Source organism: Anopheles coluzzii, chromosome 3 (assembly GCF_943734685.1).
Source record: "Anopheles coluzzii chromosome 3, AcolN3, whole genome shotgun sequence".
NCBI classification, from domain to species: domain Eukaryota; kingdom Metazoa; phylum Arthropoda; class Insecta; order Diptera; family Culicidae; genus Anopheles; species Anopheles coluzzii.
In genome coordinates, this window is record NC_064671.1 from 64,275,133 (window position 1) to 64,293,488 (window position 18,356).

The window sequence follows — 18,356 nt, forward strand, 5'->3', positions numbered from 1 at the left end:
TAAGGAAAAACAAAAAAAAAAATGCTACACAGGAAAGCAACACAAAAATTAGCATAAAAACAACTAAATAAAGCCAGCTTAAGCGATAAACCTTAAAATAAACACATGTTAGCTGTAGTTTTTCAACGTAAACAAATCGACTTATCGAATCGAGAGAGCAAAAGCGAGAGATGGAGATTACACAAAATTACAAACTTTAACAAACACAAACAGAAACTACCTAGAGAGTTGAACAAAAAGCTGGAATAAGGACAAGTAAATATAAGCGTCGTGCCTGATGCCGATGATATTATAAGAGTATGATCACTCCAAAACTAAATAAACCTGCGCACAGATTGGACACAATTCAAATAAACATGTACCCTTTGACGTGGAAAAACAGTTTGCGAATTAATAATGTTCTCCTTCTTACGGGCGCGATGGGAACACCAAAATGCGGACACTTGTTTACGTGGACGCTGAAGTCGTTGAGAAGCGTTGAGAAGCGTAAATAAATACAGCCGCGAATGAGAACCTCACGCTCTTCTGTCTTTGTGTGTTTAAACGTTAAGATGCAACAACTTTTCAGCTACAAGCAAACCCAAACACTGAATTGAAAGCGCTCCTAACTCTTGTTTAGTAACTATTACGCTACACAAAGCTATGTTTTAAACAACAATTAAAGCATGGTGGCCTGGCGCTTATTAGCACAACCGGTCTACACTGCGTACCGCAAACGCGTCCAACTTACCCGCCGGTGTGAGGATCGGTTCCGCCGTAAGCGTCGCGCTTACGCTCACATGAATTTCACTCGGTGCGACCAGCGAGCACTGCTGCGTGATCGTGCGCGTATTGTTTGACGATCCCTGGCGTCCCGACTGACCGCGCGTATAGCGCTCATCGTCCTCGTCATCCTGCTGCCCGTTCTCCTCCTCCTCCTCGTCGGACGATCGGCCACCGCCGTTGCACTCCTCGCGAGAACCGTGTCGCCGCGAGCTGCGCTTAAACTTTTCCTTCTCCTCGTTCTCCAGATTGTCCTCCGTTTCGTTGGCACCGCTCGAGTCGGGCGCACCAGGCACGGACGGGAGGCGCGAGTCATCCGATCGACCACCACCGGACTGAGGATGATGGTGGTGGTGGTGCGGCTGACCGGCAGCTTGCTGACTCGCAGGTGACTGTTGCTGCTGCTGGTGCGGGTGATGCGGCTGTGCTGGGTGGTGGTGATGGTGATGATGGCCGGCACTGCTGCTCACCGCCCGACACTGCGTGTCCTTGCGCTCGAGCCGCTCGATCGGCGTCGAGGTCTGTTCGATCTTCTGCGTCTCGGTGACGGTTTCGAAGCTGTCCTTCGGTGGCTGACCAGCACCACCACCGGCACTGTCCTCACCGTACTCGTGCGTTCCTTTGGTACGTGATTTGTACGCTTCGGCGGCATCGGAAATATGCTTAAACCATCTGGAATAGAAAGAAAGAAAGAAGATCACATTTGATCGTTAGTTTTGAACCGTTTTGAGTGTTAGATTCCCGCATTATTTGCCTCCCCCCAAAACGAAGGTTAATATAGGGGTCCGTAACCTGGAAACGAGTGATGGCCGACGGATCGGTTCCCCTCCAAGGCTGCCGCGGCGCTTCGTGTGCTGCTTCGCCGAACCACCGGTACCGTCGTCGAAGCGAAGCTCCGGCAAACAGTGGGCCACCTCTGCGGCAATGCTTTTGCGCCGCAACCTGCCCGTAACGGCGGGCACTGTTAAGTTCATCATTTTTTCGAACTTCAAAAATCACACCAACACACACACACACTCTACCGGATTGCAAGGGTTCATATTTCAGGGCCGTTTTGTTGTTGGTGATTCAATGTCAATGTCCCTCCCTTTTTGAAGTTCCGAGCCACTTGGGAGGAGAGTGCGTTGTAAATAATTTATATCTTTACATTTTCACACAGCGCTTGTAGCCGCACCGGTCGACAGGTGGTGTTCAAGTATTCTGATTCACTGGAATTGTACACACGCTTCTTTACTGTGAGGAAAGGGGTTCGTTATCCAAACGTCCAATTAGTTTTCATCGTACTTTGTTTTTTTTTTTTGTTCACTTCTGAAGGGATTAAACATTGTAACTGTATTACAGGGGTTCCTGTCGCTTTTTGGTGACTTGTTTGATTTTTTTTTAATTTGTTGCAATCATCTCGAGATTTGTTGACAGTTTTGTGAATATTTTTGAATCTGTCTCGAAATTTATGGACTATTTACCATTAAATTATTAAATTATGAAATGATTGAATTAACATTAAATGATTTTTAATACATTGAATACATTTCATAACATCGTTTCCAACTGTTTTAACCTGTCTGGAAAGCTTGTGGCGAAAGGGCGTCAGTTTACTTTTTACAGGTTGACATAATCTGAGATAAAAATCTTAGGCGTGTAGTTTTGTATGAAGAGTTGAAATTATTACAGCCACCAATTATCAAACTCTACATAATTTCTTCTTCTTCTATTTGGCGTAATGACCAACATGCGGACATGCCAGCCTCTACAGGCTGTTGAGGCACAGACACGAAGCCCTGTCATCTGATCGTGTTTAACGAAACACGAAAATTGTTTCGATGAGCTTTTGAGCTTTCGGCTGGGGCAAATAGTTTACAAGTTTATAAGTGTAGTTCTAGAATAAATCTCTCTTCTAATTTTGCAACTCAACAAGCCACAACCGTCTGTAATTATCAAAAGCTAGTAAAAGTTACAACGAAACGCGAAAGAACCCCTTATTCGAACATTGATGCCGTGACCAGGATTAACGACGGATCTGGTATCTTTATTTTACAGATTCTCGCAATAATCGCTGTTTAGTGCACACGTTCCATGTTTGAACCCATGACGGGCATATTATTGAGTCGTTCAAGCTGACGACTGTACCACGGAATCGCTCCAAACATCATATAAAGAACTGACTAATATTGTAAAAGACTCCAACATGCTCAACTGACTCAGCAAAGGTAAAAATGTTGGGTCACGTTCAACAATAGTAAAGAAACAGTAAATAAATAGAGCGTAGAAAGAGTATTAAAACAAAAATAATGAGACACTGTTCTAACATCATGTAACTGATTCACACATAAGTGAAAAAAACGTCCGAAAATCCTATAGAAACCCTGTATATCGTCTACATATCACGTTTGAGAAAAGGACAACACAATGCCAATTATAAATTTCCAAACACTCTTCGCTTCGTCCTCTGTTACTCCCTTTAACACTGGTGGATTATTTGGAAAGCCATGCTGTAATCAAGCGCACACCACACATGGGCACAACCTAACGTTAGGTAACACTATTAACGTCCCTGCTGCGTCCCATCCCGCTGGAATAGTTCCACTGGACTGTGGGCACCATTAGCGCATTATGTCGTTATCACATTGGCACACATTTGCTCTCATCACGTTGAATACCACGCGAGCAAGCGCACGCCTTTCGCACTGGCGGACTGGCGCGCAACACCAACTGCAATATCATAAACGAGAGTCACCACCCGCAATAGAATCTCGTCTTTATGGACACAATCTGACCGTGAAGAGGGGGGGGGATAGCAAAAATTGGCCCGAAATGTTGCTTAGTACCAAACATCAAACCTTAAAGTCGCCCCGTGAGTAATTTAATCATCATCCTCCTCCCCAGCGCGCAAAAGCTGTTTTTGTGACAAACCGGGAAAGGAATCCCAAACCTCAACCCAAGCGAGTGTGACGGAATTCTGAGGAAATGTGATCTTTAGGCCCCGGACACTGGGCACACGACGTTTGAAAATCTGGAAACCTTTGTGTAACTGATAACCTTGCAGCAGCAGTCCGTTCTCTCGTGTCTCTGTGTAAGCGTCACTTCTGGCGTAATTCAAACCTTTTTGGTGCAGATCGGCGTGATCTTTTCTACGTGAGTCCCCATACCAGCATTTTGACGTGTGCGATGTAGAAGGGTTAAAGGGTAAACCGGAGCTTTCGGCACTGACCGTTAGAATTGCGTTGCGACCAGCACAGACTGCAAAAAATGTAGGTTTTTTTATGTGAGTCCTTCACTTCGAAAGCTCGCGCGCCATGAAAGCAAATACGTTTTGCGCCCGAGCACAGAGTCCGAAACCGCAAACGAAAGTGAAACTCAAAACGCTGCGCTAATCAATTGCGGTTTTGGCATTGGAAGTCGTCGCACGGGCGTATATCGATTCTACCCCAGCAGCCTTCCCTCTTCCTCCGTGGCGTCTTTCTGCACATATCACTACTTTCACGCTAGATTGGAGCGAAATGAAATCGGACCGAGAGCTTCGGTGGGGTTTCTGGGGGAACGTAAAGGAAACAGTCTAAGGCAAAACTCAAGTGCTCAGTGATTCCGGCATATCGCTGTCACAGTCGACGGGTGTCATTTCCTTTTACAAGCTAACATTTAACATTAAAGCGAAACGTAAAGCTCAAATAACAAAAAAAGGGTTGCGAAAATGACGGATACTTCCGCCGTTGGAAATCGAGGGAGAAAGACACTCACACACACATACACGTCATTAAAGCTGTCAAGAATTGTAACGGTTGAATGATGCGACAAGATGATAAGAACTCTGGGCACATGCACATAAATGGAGAATGGCATCACTAGTATCCTTCTTTGCGTGGTATGTAGCGACTCGGAATGTGGCACTGCGGTGTTTTGCATTTGCTCCACACACTCAATACAGTACTCCTCCATCGAGTACGGAGAGCACGGGTGGAGTTAATTGAATGTTTATCGTACTGGCAGCAAAGCAACAGACGTTTAAACCGGCATTCTAATTGTCCAATAGCAAACGAACGCGGGCGGCCTACATGTGTGCGGTTTCAGGGCTGCTAGCGCACGTCCCCAGGTGACTGTTGACATGTCAATAACGATACTATTGTTTCGCTCAGCTACACTCCACAACACAACAGGCGTGTTTGCATACACTCCCCCGGCTGAGGCAAGGTGGTTTAGGAGTTGGGGAGAGATATCGCATATCAACTGCAGACAATTTAGTCTAGTTCGGGCGTAGTGCTAGTATATTCCATAACATTCAATCACTCAAGCTCGTTCAGTCGGACGGCGGAGTTTGAATTCGATTGGTGGAATGTGAGGGGGAGGGGGGTTTACTATTGTAGCCAATTCATTTAATGTGCTTAGCTAGGAAGGTGAATGATGCACTTGCATGCACCTCAATTACAATAAAAAAGGGTAAATATATACATAAACACGAAACCGATCATTTCACGCACGATCGTGCAAATGCGGGACAGAGAGCGAAAGTTAGCTAAAGAGTTCTTTTAACGGTCAACATTACCGACCTGTCAAATAGTGCAGATGATAGACGCGTAGGGTTTGCAACGCACATCCGTCGTAAATTCGAATCTCTATTTCGATAAAGCCTTGGTATACCAATAGTAAGCCTTGAGTAAATTATACACAATAGCGCGCAACACCATCGGAGTTTAACGGGTTCAAGTTAAGGAGGATGTTATAATACGCTTTTATAATTAATTAAAAAGTGTTATAATACGCTTTTTTGAAAAAGCAGATTGAGTTTTTTTTTTCGAAACACCCATTATAAACTTGCTTGCTATTTGTTGTAACGTAGAATTTGAGTGACATTTATTATGAGATTTTCGTGATTAGTGGGACAAGAATGTACTGGAAACGGAAGGGATTGTGTAAAAAATTAGTGTTTTCATCCACATTCACATTCACCACTCGCATCATTAATTACTATTTTGTCTCACATAATTGCAGTTGATGACATGTTATTTTACCCATTCATAGGTTTGGCTATCTGTGTCTCATCAACCCTAAGTGCAGGATAAATCACTAGTTCTGTGGAACCTCGGGTTTATTCGAGATTCGACACCTTACCCTTAGATGGACATGTTGTTGTTATAGTCGCGTACACGACTATGCCACAAGAACAGATTGAGTAGAAGCATGTAATAAGCCTATTATAAGCAGCGATCCAGCTTACTGATCGTTTTTTTGATTTTGTTTTTCAAAGAGATCTGTCCACAATTTAAAAAAAAAATATGTGCAAACAACTAGCAAATTGATAGCCACAACTACATCACAAGCCAAAGCTGCAAAATGGCATTGAAACTGCCATCAAATATCCTTGACGCGTTAGTGTAATGTCTCAGCAATTAATAATTTCCCAACGAACACTAACAAATCGACACACAAAACAAGATGCAAACAACACATTTAGTTTTAAGCGTGTCGTGCGAACAAAGTAAAGATTTGTTTGGTAAAATTCTCACACTTTTTGCTCATCAAACACAATCTGTTCACATTATTGCTTTTTTCCACTGCTCGCCCACCGCACTGTAAAAAAACATCACCCAACTCCCTTTTTTCACTTTTCATATCATCTGTTTAGCACAAAAATGATGCAAAACTGTTCCCTTGCCCCTCCCCCATCATCCTACACCAAAACAGAAACAAGACGCAAATGACGGCGGTTTAGTTTAAAATCAGTTGGCCATCAGCAGCAACAGTGTCAGTGAGTGGAGCAGCATGTGCGTGCGTTTGCTCGTTGCCTTGTTCCCCCCTCCTGAACGCCGTTTACCCAAATCGATCTCTAAATAATGTTGAATGATATGTAAACAAACACACGGGTCCCGCAATTGGGGAGAAAAAAAAACTATAACCAACGAGCGTGCTGCTGCTGCCGCCGCAGTGTTAGAAACTCGTTGACCGAAACGGAAGAAGGAAAAACATTTCAACTCATTTTCCACCCGACAGAACCAGAACAGATGACGATGAGTGGTGTATGGCTAATTCGACAGATTTAAGAAAAAGTGACCCTGTGGGAGATGGTCACACTAAAAACATCTCCAAACTGCCGAATGAATTATGTTCAACTTTAAACCTTGTTCGCATTGGTTACTTGAAAAAAAAAAATACGTAAATTTTGAAATCACATACACACGGTGGGTAGGACTGTAAATACTATTAATTATCTCACACACGTTATCCACGTTTTTGGGGTAATCAAAAACCGTTGCTAAACTTTTCCAATTAACATTTTCATGCCACTTTCTCATCGAAAACAAAACACAACCCACGTCGTCCCCTCACTCGTTTCCTATTGTCCGGTTCTCTTGAGGTCTAAAGCCCCCAAACACACACACACACAAACACAAACACGCGCGCGATCGAACACACGCTCGAAGGATGCGTCCGGTTTTCACACACGCTCGGGGAAAACTGAACCGCACATGCCGGTTTGCGGACTGTCTTATAAGGTTTGTCTTTGCCGCCACTTACTTGAGCGATGACGCTGCCGTTGCTTCCACCGCAGCCAAAAGGGCACCCGCTCCCTCCCTCCGCTCGTCTGTGGCGCGAACCTGAACCCACCGAACCCTGCGCAGTTTATCTAACACAAACAGTACGCTCTGCTCTTGTCGTTTTCGCTCTTTCTTTCTCTCGTCGTCGTTGTTCGGCGAAGTGCGCTCGTGCGCGCCGTTCCCTTTGCTTTGTGGGAAAGAGGCTCGGGGTAGCAGATGGAAGAAGCGTTCGTTTGAGCCGATCAAATGATGAAGGAAGTAAGGAAGGAAGTTTGTCATACCGGTGTGGGGGGAGTTTTTAGACTGGATCGGTTTGGTTTGTGGGCTTATGAAAGCGTGAGTAATTGGAGTATTTATTGCAATTATTGCAATCGAACATATTTTAATAAGTGTGAAAAACAATATCTAATCATCAAATTATTTGTATTAAAAAAAGCGTCTGTAAATATTTGACTTGAATTACAGGGGTTTTCAGGGGTTCTCATAGTTGTGGGACACTTTCTTACACGAATTCCTGTTAGAATCCAAATAAGATTGTCTAAAACAGGGACCACAGAATCCAATTTCCAAGTTATAAAGTTCACTTCTTAAGACAACCTTCGCACTTGATATCGCAAGCACGGTATACAATATTACAAAGGGTTTTTCGACTTAAAGCAATCATTAAACCAGCGCCTAAAAACGTTTTCAATGTAATGCACACATCCGAAAATGGAAAGTACAGAGTTAGGTCAAATGTTCGTCCTTTATAATTTTGAATTTATGTGAATAAGTATTGTAGATTTTTTAAACAATCAATTTTTCAAGCTGTCAATTGAGCTGAATCTGTTTAAACATATGTAGTTGAATACTTGCTTGAATTCGCATCACTGGAATTGTGATATCGTGTACCGCGCTTGTGAAATCAAGTGCGAAGGTTGTAAGCATGATGACGTTCTGAAAACAACTGATGCGCTTGTCCTGTCAAATGCTGCAGTTGCGATCAACGTTGCTACGCTTGCGAAATCAAGTAAAACCGCTGTAATAGCCTTTAAATGTTAATTCATTTTAAGAACGAACAAAATATTCGAAAATTTGAATTTCTAAAAAAAAATATTTGATAGCTCAATGACCGAATGGACTCCTCCTACATACATTGAAAGCTTATAAAATACTCATTTGAGTCTTTGCTTTATTATTAATATTTTGAATTAATTATTTGATGCAACAAATCCACCAGAAAACATGAATTTTGCATCGTTTGCAATGTTGTACGTTTATTTTACAAAGAAAAAGCATACTTTGTATCTAATCTTGGGTGAGAAATTCCGGTTAAAACAAATTTATATTTCATGTTCCGATGTTGCCTGAAGACTGTACCTCTTTTTCAAGCGAAAAAAAAACAAACACATTTCAAAATTGCACTCACCCACGCCACACACCACGCCCATCACCCATCAAATCACGTAAAAAGTTCTTCTACAGTATCTTGTATGTTGTGTGTATGGGTATGTGTGTATGTGCAACCCTCTACACAGTGTTGTGATAATTTTATGTGTTCGTTCGATTTCCGTTCTCCCCCCGAGGGCTTCCTGGGAGCTATGGAAAACTCGAACATTTTTCCAGTGCCGACCGAAAATCGGAAAACCTCGACCTACACAAACCACCCTCCATGTGAAAGGGTGGGTGTGTGGTGGAAAAATATAAAGAGCCACATTAAAAGTAAGACAGCTCCCCGCTCGTGCACAGCTCCTCTCATCCTTAGATGGGCGCGAGCGCACACTGAAAGCTGTTCTTTTTAGCACAAATTATTTTGACTACAGATTTTACTCCCACCCAAAAGGGGGGTAGTTTTGTGTGGGTTCGTCGTGGCAAGCACAGTTCGATCATCACGCGCGTTGCTGCACGGAAGGAGTGGGGTGGTGTTTCATTTGCTTTCGTGCAAATTTAACGCGTTTTACGAATCCGTGCCACACTGCACGCCACGTTTGCGCTCCATATACACAGGGAGAGAGAAAGAGACGGGGAGAGAATTAGAGTGGCAGACCCCCTTAAAAAGCAGCAGCGCAACCGACTGACTCTAAAGGCAAACAAAAGGGAGTTTTCCGGCAAAGGAAAAATCAGGACACAGGCCACCATTACCCCCAAGGGATCCACTATGCCGTACCGCGCTCCAACATTCGCTGGCGTTGACCAAACAGCAACAGGCGGCGGCGGCATCGTCATCATGTGTACTTGACCTGCCAAACACACAGATGCTGGGTGGAGAAGCAAGGTGACGACGGTGGTGGTGGTGGTGGTGGATGTTGATTCTGGCCATTCGCCTGTGTGCGTGCGCCGTTCCAGCCTGCTTAATGTCTTTTCACACCAATGTCGGGTGGGCCGGCCAATCGACGGGTGGAAACTGTTTCATCGTTGTGGCCATCGATCGGCGTTTGATTAGTATATGTGATCGAACCTCCGCCCCCCGTTGTGCTTTCCTTCCCCCAGGGTTGCGGGTTCTATTTGTGGTCAGCCAAACACGTACGCAGCAGCAGCAGCAGTAAACACATGCTACGCAGGGATATGGATGTGCTACAAATTGCGCATCAAGCGAGCCTTACCATGCGAGCGTGTAACCTACAAAAAGTAGGATGAATTTTTGAACTTCCAGTGGAACGCGACTTATGACAATTAAAAAGCAACCCACAGCGCTAAGGGCGGCACACCCCAAGGCTGGAGAGAGCTTTGTTTGTTGTGTTTTCGTCTCGTTCCAGTGTACTTCCCAAGGCAGCATGCGCAGGGCTTCATTCTTGACAGTCACCGGAGGCGCTACCTGAGCAACGCTTCCCACGCCTATCCGTATATTTTGTTTGTTAATCATTTCTTCTGAGTGCTGCCTTCATTCGCTTAAGAAGTTTCTTGTAAAAACAACGTTCTTCTTTAAAACATGTTACAATATTAGACGGGAAAGTACGCATCGCGCTTTAAACAAACAACATCTGGAGCATCCACTGGGCCACGTAATCGATTGACATTGGGGGCACTTTTCTCGGTACGCGCTTTATCATATTGCTTAATTGCACGTGTTACACCTTAGCCGGTTGTCAATGCTCCCGTTTGCCACACACGAGACCTCCGCTTGCACTCTACGGTCGAAAGGCGCGTGAGAGGGCAACGAGCTAGAAACAAGTTTCCACTGCATCTTCTGCCTTACAGATGCAATTGATGCAAGGCAAACACACACATACACCCCTTTTTACATCATCCCCATCATCATCATAATCTGCACACACGACTGCCAACATGCAGCGGGAGATGAAACAATAACCAGTCCAGGGGTAATGAAGGATAGGCAGACAAGCACACACGGCAGTGTCGCCGTATCAGCTCATTGAACAGGCGCAAATACACAACAGCATCGTTGGAAAACCTGTTTGCCGTTGTCACCGTAAAACAGGAGAAAGTAATTGTGGCGACAGTAGCAGCTGGTCGGCGTAACCCCGTAGTGTAAGCATAAGGTGTGTAAATGAATTGATGCCGTTTTCCACCGTGCTTTGTATCAAAACACCTGTACAGTGTTACGGGAAAACTCTTCCCATCAGCACACACGGCAGTGTGCATATTACACAAGTTAGCTTTTCTCTGGTCAGCAAATGATGAGTAATGTGCTTGGTCTACGCCAGCAAAAGAAACGTTTAAGTTAAAATACAAATTTTCTCCCATTTTTTTTTTTTTTTTTGGGTTCAAAACACAACTTCAAAGAACCCAAATATGGTGACCTTTTTCCTAAATATATCCAGCACAAAACACAAACCGCTCACAATAAGGGTACGATGATTCATGCGTACCGAAGCACCATTTTTCGTTCCGAGAAGTGGGGAAAAATTGGCAACCTAAATTTAGAGCAGTACATACTACACCAAACAGCACATATCGGGTTGGCTTTCTGTCGTTGTCGTTGTCATGCCCATTTGCGTCTAATGAGGAGTGTTGCTCATTGGACGGTAAAAAACAAAAGCTAGAAAAAGGGTGAAACAATATTAGTGCACCGAGATGTACATATTTAAAAGAAGGTACAATGTTTCGCCTTCACTGTTACAGGTCGGTTCAATACGAGAGAAGCTGTTTGACAACATTATTTCAGATTATTTCTAAGAAAAGCGTTATTTACCGCTCAAAAAAGCGAGAGATAAGTGATAAACGATGCCTTACATTGTAGATCTCATACATGAGGCACAACAATAGCCTGTCATTGATCTTGTATCTAGCATACTTAACCCTTCTAGAGGGTCACCAGTCACACAACTGTCAACCTACACACTGTCCAAACTGATCGTTTTGTTTTGTCTGCGTCAACGCATCGCAGAACAGGATTTTCGGTTTCACGCTCCTTTGACATTGCCATTATTATTTAAATTTAAACCCTACACGTGATGCATGGACCAGATAGGTTTTAGGCGGTTTAAAGGTTGAAAGAAACACCTCAAATAGCTGTCCAAAACTCAAGGTCCGTACGTAAGGGGGGCATCATATCTTTACAAATCTTTAAAACAGATCATTTGACGTAATTTCCCTCCCCGTATGTAGTTATTTTGCGCCTATCCCCTATAAGGGCCTTGTTACGAGCCGTTCGCATTACTCACGTTTTGCACTCGGTGCTGCTCGGCGCGGTCAGTTCCAGCATCTGCGAGACGTTGGTGTTGATTAGGAAGAACGTGTTTTTGTCGACGGCGCTCTGTCGCACCAGGATGAGATGGATTTTGGTGATCGGATTAAAGCGGCCCTCGGCGTACTTGCTTTCGCTTCCGCCGAGCCCGGGACTAGAGTGATACTTGACAAGATACTTGTCATCCTGGTAAAGGGGGAGGGGGGGGGGGGGGGGACGCACATGGACAAGAAAGAAAAAATCCAGGTTATTGCTTTGAATTAACAGGCTGCTAGGAGGTACGAACCTGCTTCTGCAGCAACACCATGATATCTTCGAACAGCAGCCCATGCAGTTGTACACCTGGATTCTTCTTCATCGTTAAAGGCCCATCGTGGATTAGCTTACGTACGGTTAGATCAATATTCTGTGACGAAGGAACAACAAGTTACAAATTAAACTCAACTCTAAAATCAAATTATGACAACTTCGTACCTTAAATTCAACAGCAGCTTCCTTATCCAGCCCACTCTTGTCGAGTTTGCGTTGGATTGTTGCCAACCTATCGGAGTACACAGAAAGACAAAGAAAGATCAATCAATCAAACCCCGCATTCATCCACCAACTACGCGCGTCTCCACACGTACTTATGCATATCTTCCTCCGTTCGCACTGCCTGGTTGACGTGATCCAGTATCCGTTTGGCGGACTCGTGCGACTTCCGGATCGCGAGCGCCTCACCCTCGTTCTTCGGCGTGCTGCGCACGGTAAAGTTATACAGGTTGTCGAACAGCAGCGGATACTTGGTCAACCGTTGCAGCGCGGTCGGCAGCAGATCCTTTAGTTGCAGCCGGCGGCACGCCTTGTGAGATTCGGCCTTGGTCAGAATGCGCTGCAGCTGCTCGTCCTTTTTCCGCCGCTCCTTCAGCGCCTCCAGGGCGATCTGTTGCCGGGCGCAGAAGTGGGCCGCATGTTCCTTTAGCTCCTCACCGGTTTGGCCGTCGAACTGCGGGAGAAAAGGGAGACATTAGTATATGGCAGTTTTTTCGCTGGTTGCGATCAATGAAGTGAGTATAGTAGAAGCAAATTGCAGTTTTAAAGTAGTTTCCTAAGCTCAATGGTGAGATCATTTCAAGATCACATTCATTGAGCTCACTGACTCATTTCTCATAATCGCCGATCGTTCGTTCACCCTTACCATAGTCAGCAGCAGATCACCGATCTCACGTACGATGTTGCCGTGCTCGCTGCGCCGCTGTTTTAGCTTCAGCTCGAACGCAGTGTGGAGATCTTTCAGGTGGATCAGCGAGTGGGGAAACAGCAGGTTCAGTAGGTCGTGCGGCAGCGCACCGGACTCCTGCAGTGGCCGCATAAAGATGCCCTCCAGTAGCCTCAGCGTGCGGACGTGATTGCGCTCGGTTTGGTAAATCTCTACAATTGGGAGGACACAGACAAAGAAACACGATCAGTTGAAGACTCTTTATAGTAATATATCAAACACACATACCGTTAATCACTTCCTGGCGCTTCTTTTCCAGGTCGCCGATCGAGGAGAGTATTTCGGGCGCGATGTTCGAGCTCCAGTCCGCCTCCGGCTCGACCGTACCCTCGTCGTCGCTGTCGATCCACTCGCGGGCGGTAGGAACGTTCAGGCCGCCCGGTCCACCGCTGCCTCCGCTACCGACCGGGCCACCATGCAAACCACCACCGGTGCCGCCGCTCGTGGTGGACGCGCTCGACGGTAGGCCGACGCCGCCCGGTGACGAGTGCGTCGGGTTGATACCACTGACGGTTCCTGCTGGACCAGCCGAGGAGACCGCAGTCGTTGCACCGCCACCGACCGCCTCCATCGAGGCCGATCGGCTGTCCAGTGCCAATGGAAGACTAGATGTGGAACTGCTGGAATAGTTGTTGTTGGCCAACGAGGACGCCTCATTCTGTTCGTCACTGTGTGTGAGAGAGAGAGGGTGGAAAAGAAGAGCATAATAATTTGTTAGAAAAGAGCGCTTAAAACGTCGTCGATTAGTTGCTGTACTATAACGTTTGAAGATGAATCCACAAACAACGCTTGAAGAAGACACACAATCATGAATCTATTAAAATTGTAGAATCTCCATTAAATCTTGAATCTCTTTAGTGTCATCAATCTCTCACTAATTATGACCATAAAGAGAGTTATTACTCTCTAAACATTTGTACCACGAATACGGTTTCTTTTAAGGGAAATCTTACCCTCAAACACTTGTGTGTTTTTGACCACAACAGATCAATGAATCACTAAAGATTCATATACAACTAGAGATTCATAAATCTTCATATAATATTCATGAATCTTTAAAAATTCTTCACAAAATCATAAAACATTCTAGATTCGTTTCAAAATTTCAATCATGATTATAGAATCGTATGAAATAATGTTTAGGAATAAAAGCGCAGCTATATAGTAAAGTAGTTCAATTCACAGAATTTTTCAGCTGTATTGGCATTCGTTCGGACCTCTTTGTGACACATTATCTGTCACTGCCATCCGTGTTTTCATATTATGTCCAATCACAAGGTCATAGGTCAAACAAGACATGAGGAAATATCACGCGGAGTGCAGGAAGTATGCCATCTGGTTCACATCATTTGCAAACACCTGTAACCATCATGTAAGCGTCGTAGGTTGATGATTCTGATGACATTTCCATGGCCTAATTGTACACTAATGGTGGTAGGGTTAACAGTGAAGTAAGCTCTGTCCTAAATAACCTGTAAAATAAGTATTCAGCATAACTACGACCAGAGAGACCTTCAATACTGGCCAGATAATGTTGAAATATTACAGCTGTTCACGTTTAGCTGTAATCAATGTTCCTTTAAATAAAACATTACCAATTTTGTTAAGAAATTAGCTTAATTGTAAACGACTTCCTTGATATTGAATGGAAAAATCCCAAAATATTTCCATTTTCATCGGCACACACCCACACAAATACCATCCCGCTTTTCTTCTAGTTCAGTGCTAAAATGAACCCACCGTATGTGTGTGTGTTACTACTCGGAAAGGTTATTTTAAATGCAAATTCATCACCTTCACCTTAACACCAAACCTGGTGTGCATAAAAACCTGCTGGGACAAATGAGGTTATCCCCTATGTGTACATATTGTAACGTGCACGTGTGTGCCTGTGCTGTACTCTCTTTTAGCCGCTGTCATAACCCACATCGTCGTCGTCGTACACACACACACACACACACACACACACACACACACACACACACACAACTCGTCCGCCTCACATTATCCATTTCCCTCGAATCCGCCCAGAAAAAATGGCCAAAACCTTGGAAGTGAGCTGCCGACTATCTACAAGTTCCGTATGGATATTGGTAGGTTGCAGCAGAGGTAAGGAAAAAATAGGAACCGCAACACACAGCAACACATGTGTTTGTGTGTGTGTGTGTGTGTGGCAATGGAGAAGCATGGTGTTCTACAGTACACTGCACCAACAACAAGCCGTACAACTGACCACTGACTCGGACGGGAGGGTCGGCCATAACAGTGTGCACCACCAACCAACCATCACGTCGGTTCGTTCTTATAAATATCAACCCTCTCTCACTCGGTCTCTCCCCCTGCAGATCTCCCGCCTACTGTAGTTCTTTATTCATTTCCATTGCAGTATAGCCGTCTCTCTACACTTCCGTCCCACTGCCCTGCGGTTCAGGTGCACACACAACCGCATGCAGGTTTGTTTCACTGACCGGCCGCTAATCCCTTGTTCTACACTTTTACTAATCAGCAGCAACACACAGGCACAGCTCTGCTCAGTCAATTAGGAAGCGAGTTAGAAGGGGGTGACCCGGGTCTTGTGCCCGCTTTCCCTGTCCATACCCTCCCGGTGCTGTACATGTGCAGTACGTGCTCATTGGGATGGATTGCAACGAGAATGGGGCCGAAGTTTGTCGCCGAACGATGACGGAATTGAACAAATAATGAAAGTCTGAGGCGGAGAGAAAAAAAAGAGTAAAAATTCGTTGAAAGGTGCATAGGAATGACAGCATCGGAGCACTGTTCCGTAGTAACTAGGAATAATGATCAACACATGTGTCCACTGTTGTGCAGAGACGCCATTGCCGAGTTGTGATCGTATGGAAGCATATTTTTACACAGGAAAATCATCTTGATGCACAAATTGAAAGAGTCTTTGTTTTGCATTAAAAAAACAGAATTTTAAATCAATTGACTTTAAATCAACATGAACAACACACACTCCGAAGGCAGGTTAGTTGTTATGTCCTTATCGTCGTCATCATTGTCATCAACCAGTCCCTTAGGTGTTAAAGTTCGCTTGTTAAAGCTCTCACTCGATTAAAAGAAAAATCAATGATTCACACCGATTCCTTCCTTAATTCGTACAGTACAGTACGCAAATTGACACCATTAGTGAGGATTTTTGTTTTTTTTTTTTTTTTCATTTCCATGTATATCTTTTAAAGTCTTTATAAGAATTTCTTCAACAATCGTTTAATTTTGTAATTGCAATTTTGAAGATTAGCACTCAAAATACTGCAAGAAGAAGTACAGGGAATCATATACCAAACTTGGTCACTCACTGTACACACACACACACCTTTCTAGACCAAGGGAAAGAGAGACAATAAAATCCATTTCCTACGAAATGGATGGCCAATAAAGCGCGCTGTTGATAGTGGCGAGGAAGGAAACTTCATTAAAACTGGCGTGTTACGCCGTCTGCTCCTCTGGCTTCCCTCCCCATGTCCCCACGGCCCAAGAATGGTGATGGGAGGGGAAACAGGGATATTCTGATCCCGATCCGAACGAAAAGGACGATCACCGGGCACTTCCCACCTTCTTCGCACCTGTACCGAAGGGGAGACGTTTCAAACCTTCCTCCCTACCCTCTCACAACACACTTTGTTGACATTTGTGTGTGGCGTTGTCGGACGGCTGGGAGTTGGTGTCCTTTTTACAGCAGCGTGTGGGTTGGGGGTTGAAGGAGGAAGAAGTGGGCGGTGTGCATTGCCACTACTTTGGGACGCCTCATTTATCATCGAAGAGGTTGGTTGGGTCCGGGCGGGACAGGTAGGTAGGTAAGCTCTCCTCCACCCCTCCTCTCGGTAAAAAGGATATAGTAAAAACTAATAAAAAAAGGAGCGAGGAAGGCCATACACATACACACACACAAAGTCTGCTGACAGAGCCCTCGACAGGAAATGGGGAAGAAGTCGCTTGATAATTGGTTTTCTGCAGGATCATGTTCCTCCACCACTCCACAACCTAACGGGGATTTATTTTTTGGCTTGAATACCATCCCTCGGTATGTGTGTTTGGTGGTTGTTGGTAGGGAACTTTCTCCTGTTCCTCAATATATAGACATTAAAAAATGATAACTACCGCCGAAGTGTAGACCAATTCAAGCAAACCAACCGCGCAATACTATCCTGGAACATACGGATATTGTGGGTCGTAAACATTCCTGAAGGTAGCAATAGACCGAGAAAAAATCATGCACACCCACCTTTTCTCCGAACACAAAAAACAGATATTTTTCTTTCTTACTGCATGGTGGTGGTAGTAGTAGTAGCAATTCACAAAACACATACGAGCAACAAAAGCAAAAAAAGCGCGTACTGTTTACATTACGTTAAAACCCAATGGAAATCCTATTGGAAAAATACCACCCTCCTCTGTTTTGCTGAAGATTTTCCCTTCTTTTTTCGAGCATTTTCTATGGGGTTTTTCTGTACAAGGTAGATGTTTTTCACTTTCTTTTTTTTCGTATTTTGTACATTCGACTTCAAACACCTTGCTGGTTTACACACACAAACAACGACACACTGGAGGCCATATACCGATCAGCGTGTGCTTGCGCTAGAGCGTTACACATGCTGTACAACTGGGGTTGGGGTGTAGGTAGTAGGTGGTGTAGAATTTCCCCAAGGTTAGGCACTATCTCGGCACGACTTCGAGGTTTCGAGATTGGCTATCGCGTTTGAACCACTACCTTTGACTTGCAAGGGAAATGAATAAACCCACTTAAAAAGGGAGGCCCGGAATTGGAATTAGTTTGCCGATAGAGGTAGTGTTTGCAATTGGAATGCAGTTGGCAAACGGATACATTCTTGGAAAAGGTGCAACTAAATTTCCGAAGTTGATGATCTTCTCCGTGCGATGTACACTGTTAACTAATGTGATCTTATCCTGTACACTGTTATTCTTGAGATGAACACAATCCACACACACATAGACACTCACAGGCACGGTGAACTTGGTCCGCCGGTCGAGAAGGAGGCAGATTTGACACGCGCCAAGCGCACGGAACGTCGCCGCATTCCGGGCATTCGGGCGATGATGCCTCGACTCCAAGTGGGCTCTTTCTAAATCCTAATCAAATCTCGTGTTTTCGGTTGTAAAAGATGAGCTCAACTCCAGAACCACACACACTCACACACAC

At 44.6% G+C, this 18,356-nt stretch overlaps 1 protein-coding gene across 8 annotated transcripts in view; it reads right to left on the reverse strand.

Moving 5' to 3' along the window:
* Nucleotides 1-18,356, reverse strand: part of LOC120956657 (uncharacterized) — an 83,561-nt gene that overhangs the window by 11,919 nt on the left and 53,286 nt on the right. For all 8 annotated transcript variants that reach the window (XM_040378320.2, XM_040378319.2, XM_040378324.2 and 5 more), the window contains 7 exons: nt 13,403-13,842; nt 13,094-13,326; nt 12,543-12,901; nt 12,391-12,457; nt 12,203-12,322; nt 11,894-12,102; nt 731-1,434 (listed from right to left, as the gene is read on the reverse strand). In XM_040378320.2, coding sequence (XP_040234254.2) covers nt 731-1,434; nt 11,894-12,102; nt 12,203-12,322; nt 12,391-12,457; nt 12,543-12,901; nt 13,094-13,326; nt 13,403-13,842 — 2,132 coding nt within the window. The remainder of the gene's footprint in view (nt 1-730; nt 1,435-11,893; nt 12,103-12,202; nt 12,323-12,390; nt 12,458-12,542; nt 12,902-13,093; nt 13,327-13,402; nt 13,843-18,356) is intronic.